The sequence below is a fragment of the Thunnus thynnus genome, chromosome 23 (genome assembly GCF_963924715.1).
Source record: "Thunnus thynnus chromosome 23, fThuThy2.1, whole genome shotgun sequence".
Classification (NCBI taxonomy): domain Eukaryota; kingdom Metazoa; phylum Chordata; class Actinopteri; order Scombriformes; family Scombridae; genus Thunnus; species Thunnus thynnus.
In genome coordinates, this window is record NC_089539.1 from 10,773,465 (window position 1) to 10,794,583 (window position 21,119).

Below are 21,119 nucleotides of genomic sequence, written 5' to 3' on the forward strand. Positions count from 1 at the left end.
TGGATTCATTTGTTCTCAAGCTGACAAATAATAATAAATAATCCAAGTTGGGATTGCTGGGAAGTAAAGACGAAATATGAAAACACAAATATTGTCTCAAAAGCACAAGTCTCTTTATTGGTTATGTGTACAACCTTTAAGTGTATGTTTATGTCATCAAATTCAACACTGCTGCTCGTTTTCAGACGCCTCCACGAAGAGCTCTCGCTGATACGCCTGTCTATCTCACCCTGCCCTTGGCCTTGCCTCTTCCTTTGGCACTGTTGAGTCACAGAAAAAAAAAATTTAACAGTTGAGTGCATGTGTGCATAAATGCATATTTATTAAGTCCATCTTTATAATTTCATTTGTTTGCTCAAGTGTGCTTCCTAACAATCATAGCGTGTATATATAAGGCTGAGTGTTATTTGACATTTTTGATCCCAGTGGTGAAGTGGTATGGAGGCCCAAAGTGGAATAAGTGTAAATAAGATATTATAAAATAGATAATAATATTAAAAATAAAAACACGACATATAAATAACCGTAAAATGTGAAATAATCCAATACATTTTTAAAACTGAGCTAATTAATTATCCTACCTCTTTATGTGATTAGCTGACTACTCATTTAGACCAAAGCAACAGACAATCACATAACTGGCTCTGCCTATTTTTTTTTTTTTTATTGATTGATGTGATGAATGGCGGCATTTTTAAATAAAGAGCGCTGGAATTAAATAAAATGACCTCATTGTAAAAAGAGGCTGGGTGAAATATTTCATAATAATGAGCTGAGTTTTAAAAATGTATTGGATTATTTAGCAATTTCATCATCATAGTCCATATTTTGTAATTAAGTATCATTATTTATCTCATATTGTCTTATTTAATTAATTTTGAATGGTTATTTGATACCTCACTTTTGTTTCATTTGTTAAATGAAAAACAGGTTTTGTAGAAAATGTTTTTTAGTCCTCAAAAAAGTCCACCTTAAAAAGGTGCTGTACAAGAACTTTGCCTAAATAAAACAGTCTCAATTTGAGAACATTTTGAATAAGAAGTAAATAAGTAAACAAGATTACAAATCCAAACAAATACTCTATGTCAGTTTACAGTACATTTACACACATTTTTCAATACTTGATGCTCTGGATACATTTCAGTCAGTACCAGAGAAGTATTACCCAGCCCTTGGAGTGTATGACATACAGTACATATTCATGTCTGCATGGGGGCTGAAGTGCAACATTTCTTTAATGCCCCATGTGCTGTAGTTTCCATTAAGAAAATGAGAGTAGATATTGAAGAGAGTGAACTTGAATGGAGGAATAGATAGAAAGAGATAAAAGGGCAAACACCAAAGCATCATGCTATTAGATGAGTGCAGAGCACACAAAGTCACACAGGACACAGATGGTAAATGTCTGGGAAATGATGATGATTACGTTCTCTCAGCAGTAGTCTTACCTTTGATACGCTGCCTTTGTTCTCTTTTTGCATCTTTGCCCATAAAGACCTGATCCACCCACAGTTTAATCTACCAGAGATTTGACTTGAAAAGTAAACACTTACCAGCTGATTCAACAGTCAACAGACATCTCGCTTTCTGCCTTAAACTTACTCTCCAAGAGATTCAATTCCGAGAATGGCGGCGCCGATCAGTTTACATTTCAAAATTTGTAACTGATACTGTTACGAAGAAGAGTTTCAACATAGAAACGAGCATTTGAAGCTTGTTGCACTCAAAGATATCTCAACAGGACACATGGCTGATGTGGGGATTCAGTCTTTGACTGTCTGGTTTTGGGATGTTTGCTCTAACCACCACACAGCTTCTCTATTTTACCAACTTCAAAGCTCAAGTATAGCTGTGGATCAGGACCACAATGTTTTCAGACTGCTGCGATGAAGATGTTAAGATGGATGTTGAGTAATAGATGAATGGAGAAAGACCGGCTGCATCGGTTAAAAGAGAATAAACTATATTAAGTAGGGTATGAAACCTGTAGAAGGTCATATGCATGCCTTAAAACTTGAAAGAAAAAAGAACAAAACAGACTATTTGCTACTGAGTTGATCTTTTCCATGGCTGTATGAAACACGTAAAAATCACAATGCATATGTTTTTTTACTTGTTTACAGCCATAGGAAGGTGCGATCTGTGCTGCAAACCGAGCCCAGATCGCCATGTCATTTTTGTGCCTATGTTAATCTATGCTCACAACTCAGTCAGTAAAGAATGCATCACATGTTCCCATATTATATGAAGAGGGATGATGTGACTTAAAAGGCCTTGGGGTACAAGAGATAATGTAACACATTGAATATAATGAAGAAAGTGTGTCAGTTTTATGTCAAATACCAAATTAATTTTAAAAAACAGATTTTGCACTTGAGGTTTGTCAGTAATGTATGATCTGAATGAAAATTTTCCCGAGGCTCTTTAAAAGAGGAGGAAAATGACCATTAAATGTCATTTCCCTACTAAAGCCAGTTTAATGGCTTTAGAAAAAAAAACTACTGATTTGAGCCACACCTGAGATTTCCTGAAAAAATCTAAGGTTTGGATCAAAGATGGCGACTTACCCCTGGTGGTCCTGAACGCGAGCCAGGAGCTGATTGATCTGTGAGGGGTGACAAACATGGAGGACTGGCTAAGCACAGGAACAACAACAGACAGACATGGACACCAGCAGAGCCAAAGAACAGAGCTTGTGGCCCTAAAGAGGAGCTCAGCAGGGAAGGATGGCCCGAGGATGCTTTCATCTGTGATGAGGAATTTCACCTGCAGATGGGGACTCACCTCTCATCCTCTTGACTCACCTGACAACATAACTGAATCCTAAAGGGGAAGCTGCAGAATCTCAGAAATGTTTATCATGCAAGTTAAGTTGCACTTGCATCATTAGCTGTCAAAACTGTCCCTTAAACCCAGAAATGAAAGATAAGACACTGCCCTGACAGCAAAATGTGACTTCAGATCAATATATGGCTGTCAAACATTGGAGAGAAAGTGACAACACACAACTTGAGTTATGTTCTGGAGACAATTTGCGGATTATTGTGAGCTTTTTCATGAAGACTTTTGTGGACTTAGTGTAAATAACCAACACTTGCAGACACATAAAAGGAACCCTTGTTATTTTCTTAGTTAGAAGGTTAGACGAGAAGATCGACCCCACTTAATCATAAAAGACTGGTATTGATCTTTTCATCTGACTCTCACCAAAAAGCGAATAAGCGTATATATATCCCTACCTGTGGAACTGTTCCTTTAATATCAAAAATTTCTCGTTTCTTTTAAGTGGGACACCATCCTGACTAAATCTAGGAACATACAGTAATACCTGACTCTTGGGACTTCTCTTGAATTCCTGGATTAAACACAACCACATGCCAGCTCCTGCTGGCTTCTTCATCAACACACACCACCAGTTTCACCTGCTGTTTGAATCACTCAGCAGTCGCCCGGCTTTGTTCGTACTGCCGCAGTCTCAGTTTGTGACCCTTCAACACACAGGCAGCAAAACTACACAACAACCAAGCGGCCCACACTCCTCATTAACAGTTACTCACAACTTCTGCTGCTCATTGATTCGGGTCTGGAGTACATTGATCTGAAAGTCAAGCCACATTCATTTTAGATAGGAGCCCTCAGGAGTCAAGACAGCCCGGCACTTGCAAATACGGTACATACCATTTCAGCTTTCTTATTCTGTGGCTTTTTAGGGCTGTAGGCTGTATTCCATCAATTTTCAGTGTTAATTATCATTTTACCCCCTAATTTAGATTGATATTAGTACAAAATCAGGTTACGTTGTAAATATATTGTAGCTAATTTGATGCTTTAGGCATGATGATATCATTTTTATTAAACATATTTAAATTACACAAATATTACATCTTAAAATTACCCTATTTTGTGAGCAAAAGCCTAAAAAATACTTTGACATTTTGGGAAATGTGCTTATTTGCGTTCTTGATACAACTCTCAGCTAACACTGTGAAAGGACAGGTTCACAATTTTTTTAAGTCTGTCTTAAAACAACAGTGTCTTAAAACAACAGCCCATATGAACAGTGAAAGAGGTTTTCCTTGCTGTAATCATTCCTCCTGTTCATACTGGCTATTAAAAGATCCCCTTCAAATGTGCTTTCAATGTAAGTGACAGGGGACAAAATCCACAGTGTAACCACACAGTAATTCTATTCAAAAATGCATTTAGAAGTTGATCTGAGGCTTATATGAGGCTTCAGCAGTCTGAGTTAGTCATATCAAGTGGATATCTACCACATTTACAGTCTTTTTAGCATCAAATTCCCTCTTTTGGTTTCCTCGGACAGTGTTTCCCTGTTGAGCTGCGGTGACAGTATGGTAACAAAAGGAGGAACTTTGGCTCTAAAAAGACTGTAACATTGAAAGATATCTACTTGATTTGATTAATTTGGATGGAAGCTTCTTACACTGTGGATTTTGGCCTCCATCACTTACATTGTAATTGCATTATGAAGGGATCTTCTAATGGTCAGTATGAACAGGAGACATCATTATGGCAAGAAAAACCTATTTCAGTGTTCATTTGGGTACTTGACTTGTTTTAAGACAGACTTGAAAAATTGTGAGCCTGTCCTTTAAAAATGATGCTACAGCCTGAATTCTGTTAGCTTAGCTTAGCATAAAGACTGGAAGTGGGGGAAACATCTAGCTTGACTCTGTCAAGGTTAACAAAGTCTGCCTACCAGCACCTCTAAAGCTCTCTAATAATGACTAATAACATGTTATATTGCACTGGACAGAGCCAGGCTAGCTGTTTCCCACTGTTTTCAGTCTTTATGCTAAGTTAAAGCCTGGATATTGGCTAAGCTTGCTGTAGCTTAATAGTTACCAAACAGTAAATTGGTATTGATCTTCTCATCCAACTCTCAGCAAAGAAGTAAATAAGCATTTTCCCAAAATGTCGAAAAGTTTCCCAACTTAATTAAACCAAACTGATGTTAAATTCCACACTGGCATTGTTGTTGTAAAAGTGTGTTTTTCCACAAGTGCACTTTAAAAAAATGTGGAGGAAAAAGGTTTTCATTTTGTAATGTCATTTCACGGAGCAGTAGGCACATGAACACCCTGGAGCAAAGCACTTACATCATATTTCTGTCTTTTCAGTCTCTCGCCAAGGTCAAACTTCTCAGCCTCCAGTGTCAGCAGCCACTGCCACAGCTCATTGGCCTTCTCCCTTTTGAGAAAAAACCAGAAGGATTTTTGTAACAGAAAATTAAAAGGCCATACTGAAATGTAGAGTTTAATTGCACGAACAAACTACTTGCATCAGATTGGAAATGTGGAGAAATGCGAAAAATGACTACTTCTGAGTCCTTCCTTACTTCAGTTTGTCCTCACTGAGATGGTCAACTTGGAGAGGCTTCCTCCTGTCCGCCAGGATCTTCCTCTTCTTCTCTCTCTCTGTCTGCTTCTTTGCTCCCTTTTTGCCATCTTGCTGTATATGAGAAAAAAGAAAGAATATGTTGTGTGATGGCAGAAAATTTGTAAATCAGCACAAAGCAATCAACCGGTTTTTATTGTGTATGTCTGTCTGTGTGTGTGTGTGTCTGTGTGTGTGTGAGATGACTGACCCTCTGTTGGACGCCACCATACTGCTGAGTCCTGTTTGTTAGGGCCTTCTTCTTCTTGGCATCCTCATCCTGCTTCCTACGTGCTTCCTCTTGCTCCTTCCTCTCCTTTTCTTCCTGAGGTACAGATTGTACAACATGGTCACAGGAGAGAAGAAACACAATACCTGTCCATCGTCTCTGTCCGACTACACAGTCCATACTGAAGGAAAAAGCTAACTACTGCCAGAAAAGCATTTTCAGGAACAAAATATTGTTTGTTTGCCATGTAAAAAAAAAAAAGTAAAATGGGTTTTATGTAAATTTCAAGTTAAACCTTCAATAACCGATTTTTGGCTACTTGGAGGCAACGAAACAACACTGTGAACAATTTTAAGCTATAGTGAACTTGTTAGCATACCGTTTCCTATTTAGACATCAAGCATATAAAGTATAAAATTCATTTGAAGTTGTGTTTCTGGCCACCTTGCGAATGTAAGTCACTCTCCTTTTAGCTCTGTTTTTGGTATTCATGTACTCCTGAGGGAAATATCTGTCTTTTTAGCGGCTAAATGATCGAGTATGATCACCAGCTAATAGCTAACTTTGTCTGTTAGCTATTTGGTGCTGGGCAGGAAGTGAAACATGAGCTCACTGAGCAGTGAGAGTGAACCAAAATGAAGGTTGTGGGCCAGAAAAACCAAAACAATGAGCTGAAAAATACCAATAAGGTCAATAGAGTTGAGCAGAACTGCAGAGTGGGTTGATAATTCTTTGTGGGTTCGTCACTATGAGTGACCTCTTCTACATTACACATTGTTATTTGATCCATTTATAAAAAATGTTGTTTATAGCTCCTTTAAAGTAAGCAAAAATACTCCATTTAAGAGTTACAGTATTTTTACCCACAGTCTACCCACATATACTGAATAATAGTTAATATACTTGAGTCCATCAAAGGCAAAGACTAAACAGAGGTTAAAGCTACAGATGTACCTGGAAATTTCATAATGTGACGTCAGTGAAATACACTCTTTTAAAAGATTGACCTTTCTTTGATGTTTTATAGTGTTCATGTTCTCCTGTTTAGCTTATATCTGTCACATCCTGCAGCCAGAGAAGATTCCCCACCAGTATACACACATGTCTGACACCCTAACTGCAATTTGGAAGCTAGGTGAAACTACCGGGGTGTCAGTTATCAGGTACTGGACTCTCTTTTTAGATTGAGTCATGTCCTGAAAAGGATAAGACTGAGATCAGAAGGAACTCACAGCGAGACGAGCCTGCCTCTCCTTTTCCTGCTCAGTACGGATCCTCAGCTGTTCAGCCCTCTCAGCACGACGCTTTTCCTGCACATCCGTGCCCACACACACACACACACACACACACACACACACACACACACACACAGTGTAATTGTTTGCTGGGTAGTGCATCACTCCAGTGGTCTGGCGTGCTTTCCTCGGAGACTTACGATCCTGTTAACGAGAGCGATGAGCTCCTCCTCGTCCTTCTTCCTCTGAATGAAGTGGGCCTCGATCAGGGACTGCAGCTCAGCCAGATCCTTCTCCTGACGCTTCCTGTGGATGTCCTGCAGTCACATGCAGATATGTTTGTATTGACATACCTCTGAGGATCGCCATTGATGACATGCATTCCCAAAACCCTATCAAGACTTTGTTTTAGGCTTACTAAACCTGAGGCCTAACCAAAGTCCCAACTCTGAACTACTGCAGCAGATGTTTTGACATAAAAGATCACAAACATTTACACATACAGAGAAATCAGCAGATACACACCAAGTATACAGTAAATTATACAAGCATCTGCTCATCACACCTCCACAGACAAACTCATTCAAGTTCATAAGTGTATGTGAGTGTCTTTGTGTTGCTTAAAACTATATTACTCACATCAAAGTCGACTTTTTCTCCCTCAGGTATCTTTGGCACAGACATAGGTGGAGCAAATGTCCTACAATACAATAACATTTCCTGGTTAGAATAAGAACATGACCAGCTTATCACCAGTTGGATGATGTGGACTGATTAAAACCAAAATGACAAAAGACTTACTTTGGTTTGGGTTTAGAGTCATCTGTCATAACAAAAAGGGCAGATAACCACAGTTAAATTCAGTGAATTAACTCAACCTCACATTAATAGAGCAGTAGAAGACAGACACACACACCACACACTGACAGATTCTATATAAGTGAATAATTAGTGGAACAAATACTATTGCTGAATTCTTTACATACTAAGTCAATTTATTTGTTTTAAAAAAAGATTATCATTTCATGCATGATGTCCAATACAGTCCTCATAAAATGAACAGCATGTGTGACAGCATGCTGAAATCCAGGACACTCAGTGTGAAAAGCGTTTGGTTTTTTATTTTCATGGTCTCTTAAGATCTGTTTTTGAAATACAATATTTATTTTGGCAGGCGGAGAGTGTCTGTGAGCATGTGCTGGACAGCACTCCACAGCTGATAGAGCAAGCTGAGGTTTGCAGCGGTTATCCAACTGAACCGCTGCAGACAACAGACATTTATGTGAAACTACAGCAACGATCACAAAATAATGTCTTTATTAAGGAGATACTCTACCTTCATCTACGTGTGGAATCTCTGCGGCAAAGCACAGAAAACATGTTAGTGCATCAGCAGATAGAATAGAAATGTATTTATCTTATTAGTCAGGGCTGATATCTACTTTATAAAATATGAAATATATTTCCTCTTCAGAATTTGTACTGGAAAATTCAAACTTTTAAGAGTCTCTATATGCATGTCATATTGGTTTATGGTGTATTTACTCTAGTTCACATCACAAAATCTGGTTATCAGACAGCTTTTATAAAAGTGTGACACTGATAATTGGAATAAATAAGGTATGAGTGAGAAATCAAATAGGAAGACAGCAGTACTACATATGAAATCATCAGTAACGGAGACCTGAAGAGATCAAAACTGCTTATTCTTCTTTCCCCAACTAATGACTGTAAAATATGCTGGGATGCACAAACCAGAGTGATGCAGTGGAAAAGTTTGAACAGAGACTACATTACCTTCATGTGCTGGCTCTTTGTGAAAGTAATGCGAGCAGGCAGTTAGTTGTGATCAATGCAAGAGATGGAGAAAAGCTCATCAGTAAATGTTGCTCTGGGACAACTTTTAAAAAACCTTTTAAAAAACTTTTGAAAAAAACTTAAAAATGTCATTACCTTCTGCTGGAGGTTCTGAGGTGGTGCAAAAGCAAGAAAATATAATTTGATATGTCTCATAGTCATCAGAAAATACAATTCAACAACATGTTTTATAATATAAAGTCACTGGATAATATTTTATATGATGATAACTTTTTTGCAGTCACGAATGAGGTGTTGAAGATTTCAGATGTGTAAAATCTCTGAAATGCAAATATGTTGATGGTGAAACAGCAAAAATCTCAACAATGCTCTGTACTGAGGCTTTGTGAAAACAGTAATTTAATCTGAATAAATGTCACAATGGAAAAGTTTGAACAGAGATTGTGTTACCTTCTTCTGCTGGCTCTTTGTGAAAGTAATGCGAACAGGCAGTTAGTTGTGGTCAATGCAAGAAAATAGAGAAAAGCTCATCAGTAAATGTTGCTCTGGGACAACTTACAATGTTAATGTCACCTGAAAGAATGATTTTAGCTTAAACATGCTGCAGATCAAGAAAAAAAAGCATGTGCCATATGGAAGATGTCAAATTTTGAGGTAATATGATGCTTTTTATGCTTAATGTAGATAGCATTTTTGTTGCAGCAGCTAACACTTGAGCAATTGGATGATGGTTATTATATGCATTATGTTACAAATGTCAATACCTTCTGCTGGAGGAGGTTCTGAGGTGGGGTAAAAGCAAGAAAATATGATTAGATATGTCTCATACTCATTAGAAAAAAACAATTCAGCAACATGTTTTATGATATAAAGGCCCTGGATAACATTTTATATGATGATAACTTTTTTGCAGTCATGAATGAGGTGTTGAAGGTTTCAGATGTGTAAAATCTCTGAAATGCAAATATTCTGACAGTAAAACAGCAAAAATTTCAACAATACTCTGTACTGAGTCTTCATGAAAACAGTCATTTAATCTGAGTAAATGTCACAATTTTCACAAAGCAGACATCTCATTTTGGAGTGAGATTCATCAAATATTAACTCAGCAGGAGGCTCATCTGCAGCCAAACAGCAACGTTTAGTGAATACTAAACATGAAAAGCTTATATTTTTATAAGTAAATGAATAGTGCTGATGTGAATGAGAAGTGATTGAGAAGACAATCCCATTTTACTGTAGTGTGCAAGTGGAGGCTCTATGTGAAAAGAGTTTTTACGATCTAAAGTCATGAAAATGTAGTTTAATGCATGAGTATGTGTGTAATGTTTAAAATGGCTTAGGCTATGCTGTGAGCAAACCTACCCTATCCTTTTATGAATATTATTTTATTGTATAAGAAATTATGAAAAATGTTTAAAAAAGATTATTACCTTCTACTTCAGGTGCAGCCTCCTCTAGATAAAAAGAACAACAGGGATTAATGAAGCCAAATTCTGCTCATTTTCAACTGAAGATAATACAAAAGAAGCACTACAAACACACAATGCTCTACTATAATATGCTACAAAAGTAAAAAAAAAAAAAAAAGAAAAAAAAAAGTGTTATTTAGAGACAAAAACAAGTCATAAAACCTTCCTTCACTGTCTCCACGACTGAGTGAGCAAACTATGGATTAGTGGATCAATGAGACTTGGGCCAACAGCTTGAGGCTGGGATTTGGTCAAACTCTGAACACTATGATATTGTCTCTCAGGAGGCACCGAAACCAGTGCTGCTGTCTGACATTCATTCTGAACAAAGCTAAAAAACAGAGAATGATCACTAACTGAGCCTGTGAGCTGCTTGGAACAAGTCCGATATCAAAGGAAAATCTCAACAAAAGAAAAATTCAATCATGTTTTCTCTTTATCCAAGGAAAGTTGAATCGAGGGTCCAGTTGCCCTCAATTCAACTCTCCTTTGATAACCATGACCTGGATGACTGAGAATCTTCGTAGACATTGTTTTCTGTTTACTTTTAAACATTTTAGTTAGTAAAAATACTCTTGCAAGTAAAAGTTCTGTTTTGTAGGTTAAAGTACTTCTTCTGCAGAAAAAAATGACTCCTGTGATGGATATATTGTTGTATACGACACTGTATCCCCTCATTTTCAACCTTAAAATACCATTAATTTACCCATTAATAATGATAGAATTAAGGTATTTATTAATGCTTTAATGGATTCATTGATAAAAAGGTATTTTTATGGATTATTTGCACAGTATAAGGAGTTTTTAGTGGTAGAAACCACCTTTTAATTTATACCTTAAAATGCCATAATATTCTCATGAAAATTCAGGGGAGAGTTTCATGGGTTTTGGTCCATTTTAACCCTCTTAAAACTCCCTTAAAATGGACCATTGCATTTTACTGGTATAGCTGGTTGAGGTTGAGGTGTAGCTGGCTCAGTTATTTTGCGCCAGCGGTTTCCAACCTAGGGGTCAGACCTTCCAGAGGGTCACAAGATAAATCTCAGAGGTTAAGAGATGATTAATGTGGTAGGAAAACACGTTTTGTTATTTGATATTTATTGTTTGTTTTTTTGGGGGGGGGGACTTTTGTTTTTTTGTGAAATATTGGATAATTTTAACCGCTTCGGGCGTTGAACATTATTTAATTGAAGCCATGTGAGAGGGTTAGAGGGGGAAATTGCTTTCTGGTTGTAGGCTATTGCTAACAACTCACCTGAATTGTGACAACTAGACACTGCTTTTGTGTAAAAACAAACCACAGGTTTTACGAAAATGGTTGCGTGTTAAGCTATGCTAACTGCTTGCTGGCTCCAGTGACATATTGTTGTATTAATCGTCTTATCTAATTCGTGGCAGTCAAATACAGGTCATGGAGTGAAAAGAGAAGTATTTCCCTCTGAAATACAGTGAAGTAAAAGCAATATAAAATGGAAATAGTCACAAAAATGAAAACTCAAAATTGTACCGATACACTGCTCATAGTCATAATAGGTTTTTATAGTTTTTACTGCAAATATCATAATGCTTGTTTGACCAAATACTGTGATAGCATGCACTGGAATACTAAATGCAACACATAGTCTTTTACTCAGAACCATTTAAGTCAAATTTGTGAGAACACTGAAAAATATACATGTATTAACCAAACACTGCAGTACTAAAAATAGGATGGAGATAATTCTGACAAAAAAGTGACAGTTATACATGAGCCGACAGATTAGTGTTGACAAATGAAGAGTTAACATTGAAAAAGAAAACACACTCATCTTGCTATGGCTTTCATCACTTGCAGCAGACACTGTAACGGCAGCAGACACACCGGAAACAAGGCAATACATGTGAAGCCATGCAGAAGCCTTTACCTTCCTCTTCCTGGGTTTCTACCTCTGAGCAGACATAATCAGGTCAGCTAAGTCTAGCAATGAAGGCATGAAAGTGACATTTTGCTTTCCAAAGACAGTGAATGAATGCTTTCAAAGTCTCTACTTACCTTCCTCCCTGAGGAGATAGGAACACAGGAAAAGATAGAAGTGATCAGTCTAAATCAGCTGGATTTCTCTTAAAATACTAGAAATGCTTCGAAACTGTTGTGAAGGTACTTACTGCATCTCCTCAACAACTTCTTCTTCTTCAGACATCTTGGATTGCAATAACCTGAGAGAAGAAAACAGACAATGCATCAAAATACTTCAATTCACCACACAGGAGACATTTTTTAATGAATTTCCTTGTTTTTCATGCAGAACTGACACACACACACAACCATGACATGACTCTCAACTTCTATTTGTATATTTAATGTTTTTTCCTGCTTTGATTCGTATTGCTGTTTGTCTTTGTGATATTTTCCTCTGTATCTTATCGACTGTAATGTTTCCACGAGCCCTTGAGATTTGTTTCTCTCGGACAGATGGATTGTATCTCTCTTCTTTTCTTCTCGAGTCAGTGCTTTTATCATTTGTGCAAACAACTAAACCAAAACCTTAAAAAACAACCAAAAAAAGTTGGCTGCATACTGTGAGATTGGAGCAATTGTAGAATTTGAAATGATTCCACTATGGGCACTGCTAGCAGAGGCCCAGGGCTTTGAACAGCTCCAGGCCTAATCCTCAGCCATTTCCTCTTGGCACTGATCAAGGCTACAGGCAGCTGACTGGAGTCTGAACAGCGCTGAAAGTTCCAGGGCTGCATTAGTTCTTCAGGGACGCGCTGATGCATCTGAAGTTACGCGTTTCATATTGGCTTGAATATGTACACTTGTAAACAATTTTCCAGGTGCTCAAAAGGCTTTAAAGTGCTACTCTGTAAGAAATGTCCATCATAACAAGTGTGATTTAGTCTGATAATTATGCAAATCGTGTTATTAGTGTGAATGCTGACAAGCATTCACAGTATTGTTCTTCAAAGCTTTATTTATTATTCCTCCATACGTTTTCCGATCGCAAACTACTTCTGAAAACTTTAAGCTACAGAAACCATTCAAATATCAAAATGTTAAGCTTGTTAAGAACATTTATACTACGACTTGTCTTCTTTCTGGCATATTACAGTGATTGAATAGAATTTTTTAAAGTATTAAAATTTATAATGGAAAGTCTATGGGAGGAATGTTTGAAAGTTGATATCTCAAAAATAAAAAGTGCAGAAGTATTCATACTTCATGGACAGGTGTCCCATGTGGAAATACTCAATATATTAAAACATGGTACCAATAGTGCCACTATGTGGTTGGTTATCACGTTTTACATTTTGGCTAATAAATCATGAACTGTGAGGTGTAGAAAAACAATATTTGCACTGTGTATTCCTTGAATGATGCTGATTTGACTGATATAGGCCATGCCCATTTGCGCCTAGAAAAATTTTTCACCATTTTGGATTTTTTGGTAAACACATTTTTTTGTTTTGTTGGCACATATTTCATCTAATCTTCACCAAACTGGGTACATACCATATTTAGATGACCCCAAATAAAACTTATAAGTTCACTTTTGGGTATCGCTTACCGTTTGTCTGTAATTGGTTATCAAAATTTTGAAGGCTTGGCTTGATGCACTTAACGGGCCATAACTCTTCAATGCTAAATTCAATTGCAACCAAATATGCGAATGTTGTACGTAAAGCTACACTGCACAAATGTTGATATAGTTCTACCTACAGGGGGCGCTGTGGCCCTTGGTAAAACATCACCATATTACTTAACTGCCATCTCTCTTAAATGTAATATTCCATGGTAACCGAATTCAGCAAAGTTGTACAGATGGTGATGCTGAACAAGTCTGTAGCATTTGATACAATTTCCCCTGTATGTGATGCTACAAGATTTTAAAAAATTGCTGCAGATTTCTGCATTTTCAGCAATGCTTTGCGATTTATTTCAGCTGTCAGCATGATTACTTGATTCAATGAAAAGGCATTTCACCAATTTAGCACATGATAATCAGTTTACTTGGCAAGAGAAGTACTACCCAACATCTGAATACAGTTGTATAATAGGCCTTTCTTTTTTTTTAAAACTTTATTTAACACTTATGTATGGAAGACCTGTGTGGCAAATGAGAAGACCTGTGTGGCAAATAAGAAAAAAAAAATCTGGTGATCCATTTTCCAAGTCTGACTTAAATTGTTTTCTATCCTGTGTCTATGACTTATTAACAGTCTAAAGTCCTTGATTTTTTTTTCATCTGTGAAAAAGGGGGGGCAAAAAAGTTTTGCCAGGTGAAGACAAATTGTTTTGCCAGGATCATTTTTCAAAGTTACTTTTTTTGTCATCTGTGAAAACAGGTGAAAAAAAAGTCTTATCAGGTGATTTTTTTTTTTTTTTTTTTTGGCCAGTGTCATTTTTCTAAGTGTTTGGTGTTGTAATACTCATTTTGGCCACAAGAGGCTGAAGCCTACCACTACCGAATAGGACTAAAAGCATTTATGTTTTCTTCCAGGTGAGTTTTAATTTTTTCATGCTTTTGAAACACAAGATACATATATTGTGTATTAGCAAGTTATGTAACATTACTGTCATGTCTTTCTTTTGGCTATAAATGTATTTTAATCGGCATTAATCTGCCGTTGGCGTTAGCGATACTGATGTTAGCTGTTAGCCCGCTGGCTAGCAAGTGAAAAACATATTGTTCATGGCTAACCAACAGCTACAACCTAGGTTAAGTTGACTGCATAGCTAATGTTAGTTTACTGTAACATTAGTCATGGTAACAGGGACACTCCACCCCTTATGAGTGAGATGTTTTACCAATAAAGATTTTAAAAAATGCCTTATGAGTGGGACATCTGGACACTTGCTAAGGTAATAGGATAATTTTGTACATTTAATGATAGCTAGATTTTGGCAATTTAAATTAATATGGTTATTATTCATATTTATGATATAGAATTGGATGCTGTTTATTGAATATTGCAATTATTGTGTGATGCTCACTCTTAATTGTTCTTCAGTTGAACACTGACAGTTGAACCATTTGTACTTAGACAGTTGATTCTCAAATCTTTTCATGTCAAGGATCCCCAAATTGATATGTAACAAGCCATGGACCCCCATTTGATAAGATTTTTGTCCCAGGGACCCCTATCTGAGGAGATAGTCGTTAGATATGATTTAGTAGAGAATTCCATAACTGCCTGTACTGAGAGGGAGATAACTGTGGAGAGAGTGAAACCTCTGATCAGAATAGTCATTCTTATACATTGTGCTAACTTCCAGTGAACAGAATATTAGTAAAATTTAACTTCTCCTCATTTTTATGGGGACCCCCTGGCACCCCTTCAAGGACCCCTGGGGTTCCCCGGACCCAACTTTGAGAACCAATGACTAAGGGTGTGTTTGAAATCATATACTAACGTACTGCCTACTACATACTCAATTTGACGTCATACTTATATATGAATAGTATGTTAGTATGTGATTTGGAACACAGCCCTAGACCAATCTAAATCACCCCTGAGGCCAGTCAGCTCATTTTGTTTGTTTAATATTCCAGATGGAAGTCCAACATTTGACTTGTGGGTCCAACAATTCCATCCTAAAGGTGTAATCCACATTGATGAAGGAGGAGGCCATGTAAGGTTAATAAGCTTTGTTTATTTATTAAATGAACAAAATACTTAAGTAACAGCAACTATGACTCTGAATGATGCTGTCTTGTTTCACAGAGGGCAGAATGAGACCTCCACACTGTTGGGGAGAAATTCAAACCTGATCAGATGTGCGTAAGCAAGGTGTTATGAAGTATGACCCAAGCTATTCAAGCATATTGGAGCAGTGAGCCAAACTTGATTTTGTTGGCAGATGAAAGTGCTCAGAGAGAAAATAAGAATGTGTTGTTAGTCTTACCTCATGAATACTTTTATGTGAAACACAGTAATGATTGTACAACGTGCAGAGCATTCAAAAGACCCAATCATCTCACTCTCTTTTAGCTCACTCTCTCAATACATTATAATTATGCTTCTCACTTTAAGTAGTGGATTTTCCCCTTCCCTTTCGTTTTTTACTTTTAGACCCTTGCCTTTGTTTGCCATGATTTATGATATAAGATTATTGCTAATTGGAGTAGAGTAATTTCATTTAAATGAATCATTCTTTCTGTTGATAAAATCTATAGGAAAAACATAGTGTGCACAACTCAAGGGTCCAAGCACACCTGAAGGTACCATTGTTGGCCAAGTACCTGAACCTGATCAGATGAGGACATAACAAGTTTCCAGCTTTTCAGTATTATATGAGAGTTGTACCTATATTTTTGAAGGACATAAACAGACATTTACACTATCTGATTAAATTGACTGCATGCAATCTCTTGTAAACAAGATATTGTATAATAAACTTGTTTAATGAAAAGTCAGTTCCGTATTGGTAACCAGCCAGATGGTAAGCTGAAGACTTGAAAGACCCCTGTCATCAGTATCTAAGTAAATTTTGTTACAAAGATATGTCTTTGATCTTTTACACATGCACCACCCAGTGGTTTCTGCCACAAGGTCTCTGGTTACCATGCATCCTCATAATTGATTTTAGAGAAGATTAAGATATCCCAATACATTATCCATTTACTGCTCCAGAATCAATGGCACCCATGGTAAGTAAAATATCAAGCAAGTATGCTTTATAATACCACTTTACCAATCATTTGATCATAAACCATAGTCCTTTACTTGATCCATCTTTCAGGCCTCTTCATTTCACCTTAAATGGGCAGTTCACCTAAAATTCAAAAAAATGTATTTTCCACCTTACCCGGAGTGCTATCTATCCATCCAGATAGTTCCGGTGTGATTCGCCTAGTTTTAGAGATATCTGCCGCAAAGATGTCTGCCGTAGAGATAACTGCTGTCACTCCAATACAATGGAGCTGAATGGCACTCGGTTTGTGGCGCTCAAAGCACCAAAGAAATACATTTGAAAAACTCAAAAGCAATGTCTCTTTACAGAAATCATGACCCGATTACTCAAGATAATCCACATGCCTTGTTGTGAGCAGTTTCATATAGGAACAATTTTCTTCCAACCTGACGTGCCAGATGATTTGTTACACCGAACCATCTGAGAAATCGTCCTTGGATACCGTTTGGAAAAGGGCAGGCACTTTTCAAAAAATACTTCCTATACTAAACTGTTCACAACAAGGTACAATCATTACTGTGTTTCACATAAAAGTATTCATGAGGTAAGACTAACAACACATTCTTATTTTCTCTCTGAGCACTTTCATCTGCCAACAAAATCAAGTTTGGCTCACTGCTCCAATATGCTTGAATAGCTTGGGTCATACTTTATAACACCTTACTTACGCACAGCTGATCAGGTTTGAATTTCTCCCCAACAGTATGGAGATCTCATTCTGCCCTCTGTGAAACACGACAGCATCATTCAGAGTCATAGTTGCTGATACTTAAGTATTTTATTCATTAAATAAATAAACAAAGCTTATTAACCTTACATGGCCTCCTCCTTCACCGACGTGGATTACATCTCTAGGATGGAATTGTTGGACCCACAAGTCAAATGTTGGACTTCCATCTGGAATATTAAACAAACAAAATGAGCTGACTGGCCTCAGGGGTGATTTAGATTGGTCTAAGTCATTGGTTCTCAAAGTGGAGTCTAGGGACCCCCTAAGGGTCCTAGAAGGGGTCCCAGGGGGTCCCCATAAAAATGGGGAGTAGTTAAATTTTACTAATATTCTGTTCACTAGAAGTTAGCACAATGTATAAGAATGACTATTCTGATCAGAGGTTTCACTCTCTCCACAGTTATCTCCCCACCTACAGTATAGAAAATTGGAATGCCCTACTTAATAATATCTAACAACTATCTCCTCAGATAGGGGTCCCTGGGACAAAATCTTATCAAATGGGGGTCCATGGCTTGTTACATATCAATTTGGGGGTCCTTGACATGGTTTGAGAACCAATTGTCTAAGTACAAATGGTTCAACTGTCAGTGTTCAACTAAAGAATAAGCATCACACAATAATTGCAATATTCAATAAACAGCATCCAATTCTATATCATAAATATGAATAATAATCATATTAATTTAAATTGCCAAAATCTAGCTGAATGTACAAAATTATCCTATTCCCTTAGCAAGTGTCCAGATGTCCCACTCATAAGGTATTTTTTTAAATCTTTATTGGTAAAACATCTCACTCATAAGGAGTGGAGTGTCCCTGTTACCATGACTAACGTTACAGTAAACTAACATTAGCTATTCAGTCGACTTAACCTAGGTTGTAGCTGTTGGTTAGCCATGAATAATATGTTTTTCACTTGCTAGCTAGCAGACTAATGGCTAATGTCAGCATAACTAATGCTAACAGCAGGTTAGTGCCAATTAAATTACATTTCTAGCCAAAACAAAGACGTGACACTAAAGGTACATAACTTGCTAACACACAATATATGAACCTTGTGTTTAGAATGCATGGAGAAATTAAAACTCACCTGGAAGAAAACTTTTAGTGCTTTTAGTCCTATTCAGAACATGGGGTAGTGGTGCTCTTGTGGCCAGAATGAGTATTACAACAACAAACACTTAGAAAAATGGCCAAAAAATAAAAAAATAAAAATCTTTTTTTAGGAATTAAAAAAAAAAAAAAAAAAAAAGATCCTAGCAGAAAACAATTTAGACCAGAATTTGAAAATGGATCACCAGTTTGTTAGTTTTAGTTATTAAGCCAGTGTAATGACTTTGGGATGTGGAGTTAAAATTGCATTATAGGAAATGTAGTATCCAGTGTTATGGAACTTACTTTGGGTCCATAATAGGGACTAAAAGTCAAGATATCTCGGTCTCTGCTGCTTCTACTTTGGCCATGTAAAAAAAGGATTAGTTTGATATTATGGAAACTAGTTTGCTTTCTTTCTTAGAGTTTGATGAACAAGTTAAAACCACAGGCCATGAGATCACTGCTCCCAGCCAAGAAATAGCACATAACCTCCCAGTAAAACCACAACTTGTTGTTTTCACCTTTCAGTTTTCGCACAGATTAAACAAACAAGACATAACTCATTTATTGTGCTCTTAGGTGGATGTTGTTACCTTTAGACAGAGCCAGGCTAGCTCTTTCCCCCTGCTTCCAGTTTTTATGCTAAGCTAAGCTAACTGTGTCCTGGGTGTAGCTTCATATTTAGCGTACAGACATAAGAATGGTATCAATCTTCTTGGCATATTTCCCAAAATGTCAAACTATCCCTACCCCTAATATTAGAAACTAACACTTGAATCAAGACAATACAGTTAAATATCTTTTTAGAGTAACACTTGATTTTTGTCATGTAAGTGTTACAGTACATTCAGCCACTGGGGGTGTTTAGGTTCAAGGTCGAGGTTACAGAGATGGATTTAATAAGGCTGTCATTACGTTCCTTATATGCAGTGTAAATATATGTATACATCAGTTATATGTCAGAGTATGACAGCACAACAATCCCTTGGACCACATATTTTCCATATGCTTATAAATCAACAGATCATAAAAACCGATGTCAGTAGGGGTGAACAGTGGGGGAGAGTGAGGGTCTATTTTTAAGAATAATAGAGCATGCTTTTGAACAGGTGTGGAGCTACTCCTCCAGACAATGGGTTTGGCTCACCTCACTGTACTCACAGTAAATCAATAAGCTGGGACCCACATTCAGACAGGCTATTTTTGTCAGCGCCAGTTTGGTCAGCTGCTGGTTGGGAAACATTTTTACAACGAACGATGCCTCTCAGGAGTTTGCTTCTCAAACATATTCCTCGTCATAAAAAAAACAAGTTTATTCTAGTTTGTTGGTAATAATAGGGACTTATTTCATACGCATCCCTGGTTCTCTCACTTCCCTCTTCACCCTCCCTGCTCCTCCTATTCTTTCTTTCTGAGTCATTTCAAAGGGGCCAGCTGCACATTCAGTCTCTGCATGCCATATTTACACCTTCCCTGTATACGGTTACTGCCCAAAAGTCATGCTTCTGTTTAAATTCTGTTACATCTCTGCTCTAGTTCACACACTGTGGTGCTTGGAGTCCCGGTGTGGTTGTTACTTGTGTCATCAGATTAAGCAGTTGACGTCAAACGACTCACATGTGGCCAGTGAAGAGAAAATATGAAGAGAAAGTTGAGAGACAGAGGAGAAATACCATCTGGTTGAAGAAAAGCACTGACTGGAAACCCAGAAAGAATTCACAGTGTATGAGGGCTGTCATGGCTGGGGTATTAAACGTGTATTTGCTTTAATGCATGCGGTCAGTCCGAGTCTGGCTTAAACTGTGGAATAACACGCAGTCTGACAGTGGCAGGAATGTTGCGGGTGCTGGTTTCGGCATTAGGCAGCATTAAGTCAAAGCCCAAAGCATGCTACCAACACGGCAGTCTCAGGGGCGAGCTTAGCACCTTCTTCACCAGCATATGCACTGCCCAGATCAGAATACATCAAAGAAAAGCCGTCATAAAATCTTTAAGAGTCTACTTAGGCAACGTCTGAGCCAATTTAATTCAGCATTCATGACTTTGCATGAGAAACAGCTTCTTGTTAGATCATGCTGAGCTTTATCAATATAATTCAGCATAGCCCACTCAAGTTTTAGATAAATTGACCAAGATTTAACAAAACAGACACTCAAATTAATTTAAAAAGTGCAAAGTACTTAAATGCAGATTCAATTATTGACCTTTTCGCTGTCATGCACTCAGAGGTCACCATGCTCAGCTCTTACCTGCCGTGTATCCCTGAGGAGGAGATGGGATTAGAAAGAACTTCTGGTTTTATTCTTTCAGATCCAGTCAGACACAAGTTCAATCACCCCCCCCCCTACCACCACCAAAAAGCACACTTAATACAGCCCTGTCCATCATGTGACCACATATCTTTTCTATGACTGGTTTGTGTTGTCAGTTCTATTGTTGGAGGCAGAAGATGAGTTATACCTGG

General features: G+C 37.5%; 1 protein-coding gene and 1 long non-coding RNA gene across 2 annotated transcripts in view; both read right to left on the bottom strand.

The window, feature by feature from the left end:
- Positions 1-21,050, bottom strand: part of LOC137176147 (uncharacterized) — a 59,845-nt gene extending 38,795 nt beyond the window's left edge. Inside the window, exons 1-2 of the long non-coding RNA XR_010925810.1 lie at positions 20,905-21,050; positions 12,297-12,347 (exon numbers count right to left, since the gene is read on the bottom strand). This is a non-coding gene — a long non-coding RNA (uncharacterized lncRNA). The remainder of the gene's footprint in view (positions 1-12,296; positions 12,348-20,904) is intronic.
- Positions 92-12,098, bottom strand: tnnt2e (troponin T2e, cardiac; the record flags this gene model as incomplete). The annotated part of the gene is made up of 15 exons (XM_067582436.1): positions 92-260; positions 3,558-3,598; positions 5,121-5,211; positions 5,360-5,472; positions 5,609-5,722; positions 6,859-6,936; positions 7,062-7,178; positions 7,501-7,561; positions 7,663-7,684; positions 8,198-8,218; positions 8,659-8,673; positions 8,815-8,829; positions 9,444-9,461; positions 10,113-10,136; positions 12,056-12,098. Coding segments are annotated over 15 exons (813 nt in total), but the record flags the coding sequence as incomplete, so codon positions are not given.
- Positions 21,051-21,119: the final 69 nt, after the last annotated feature.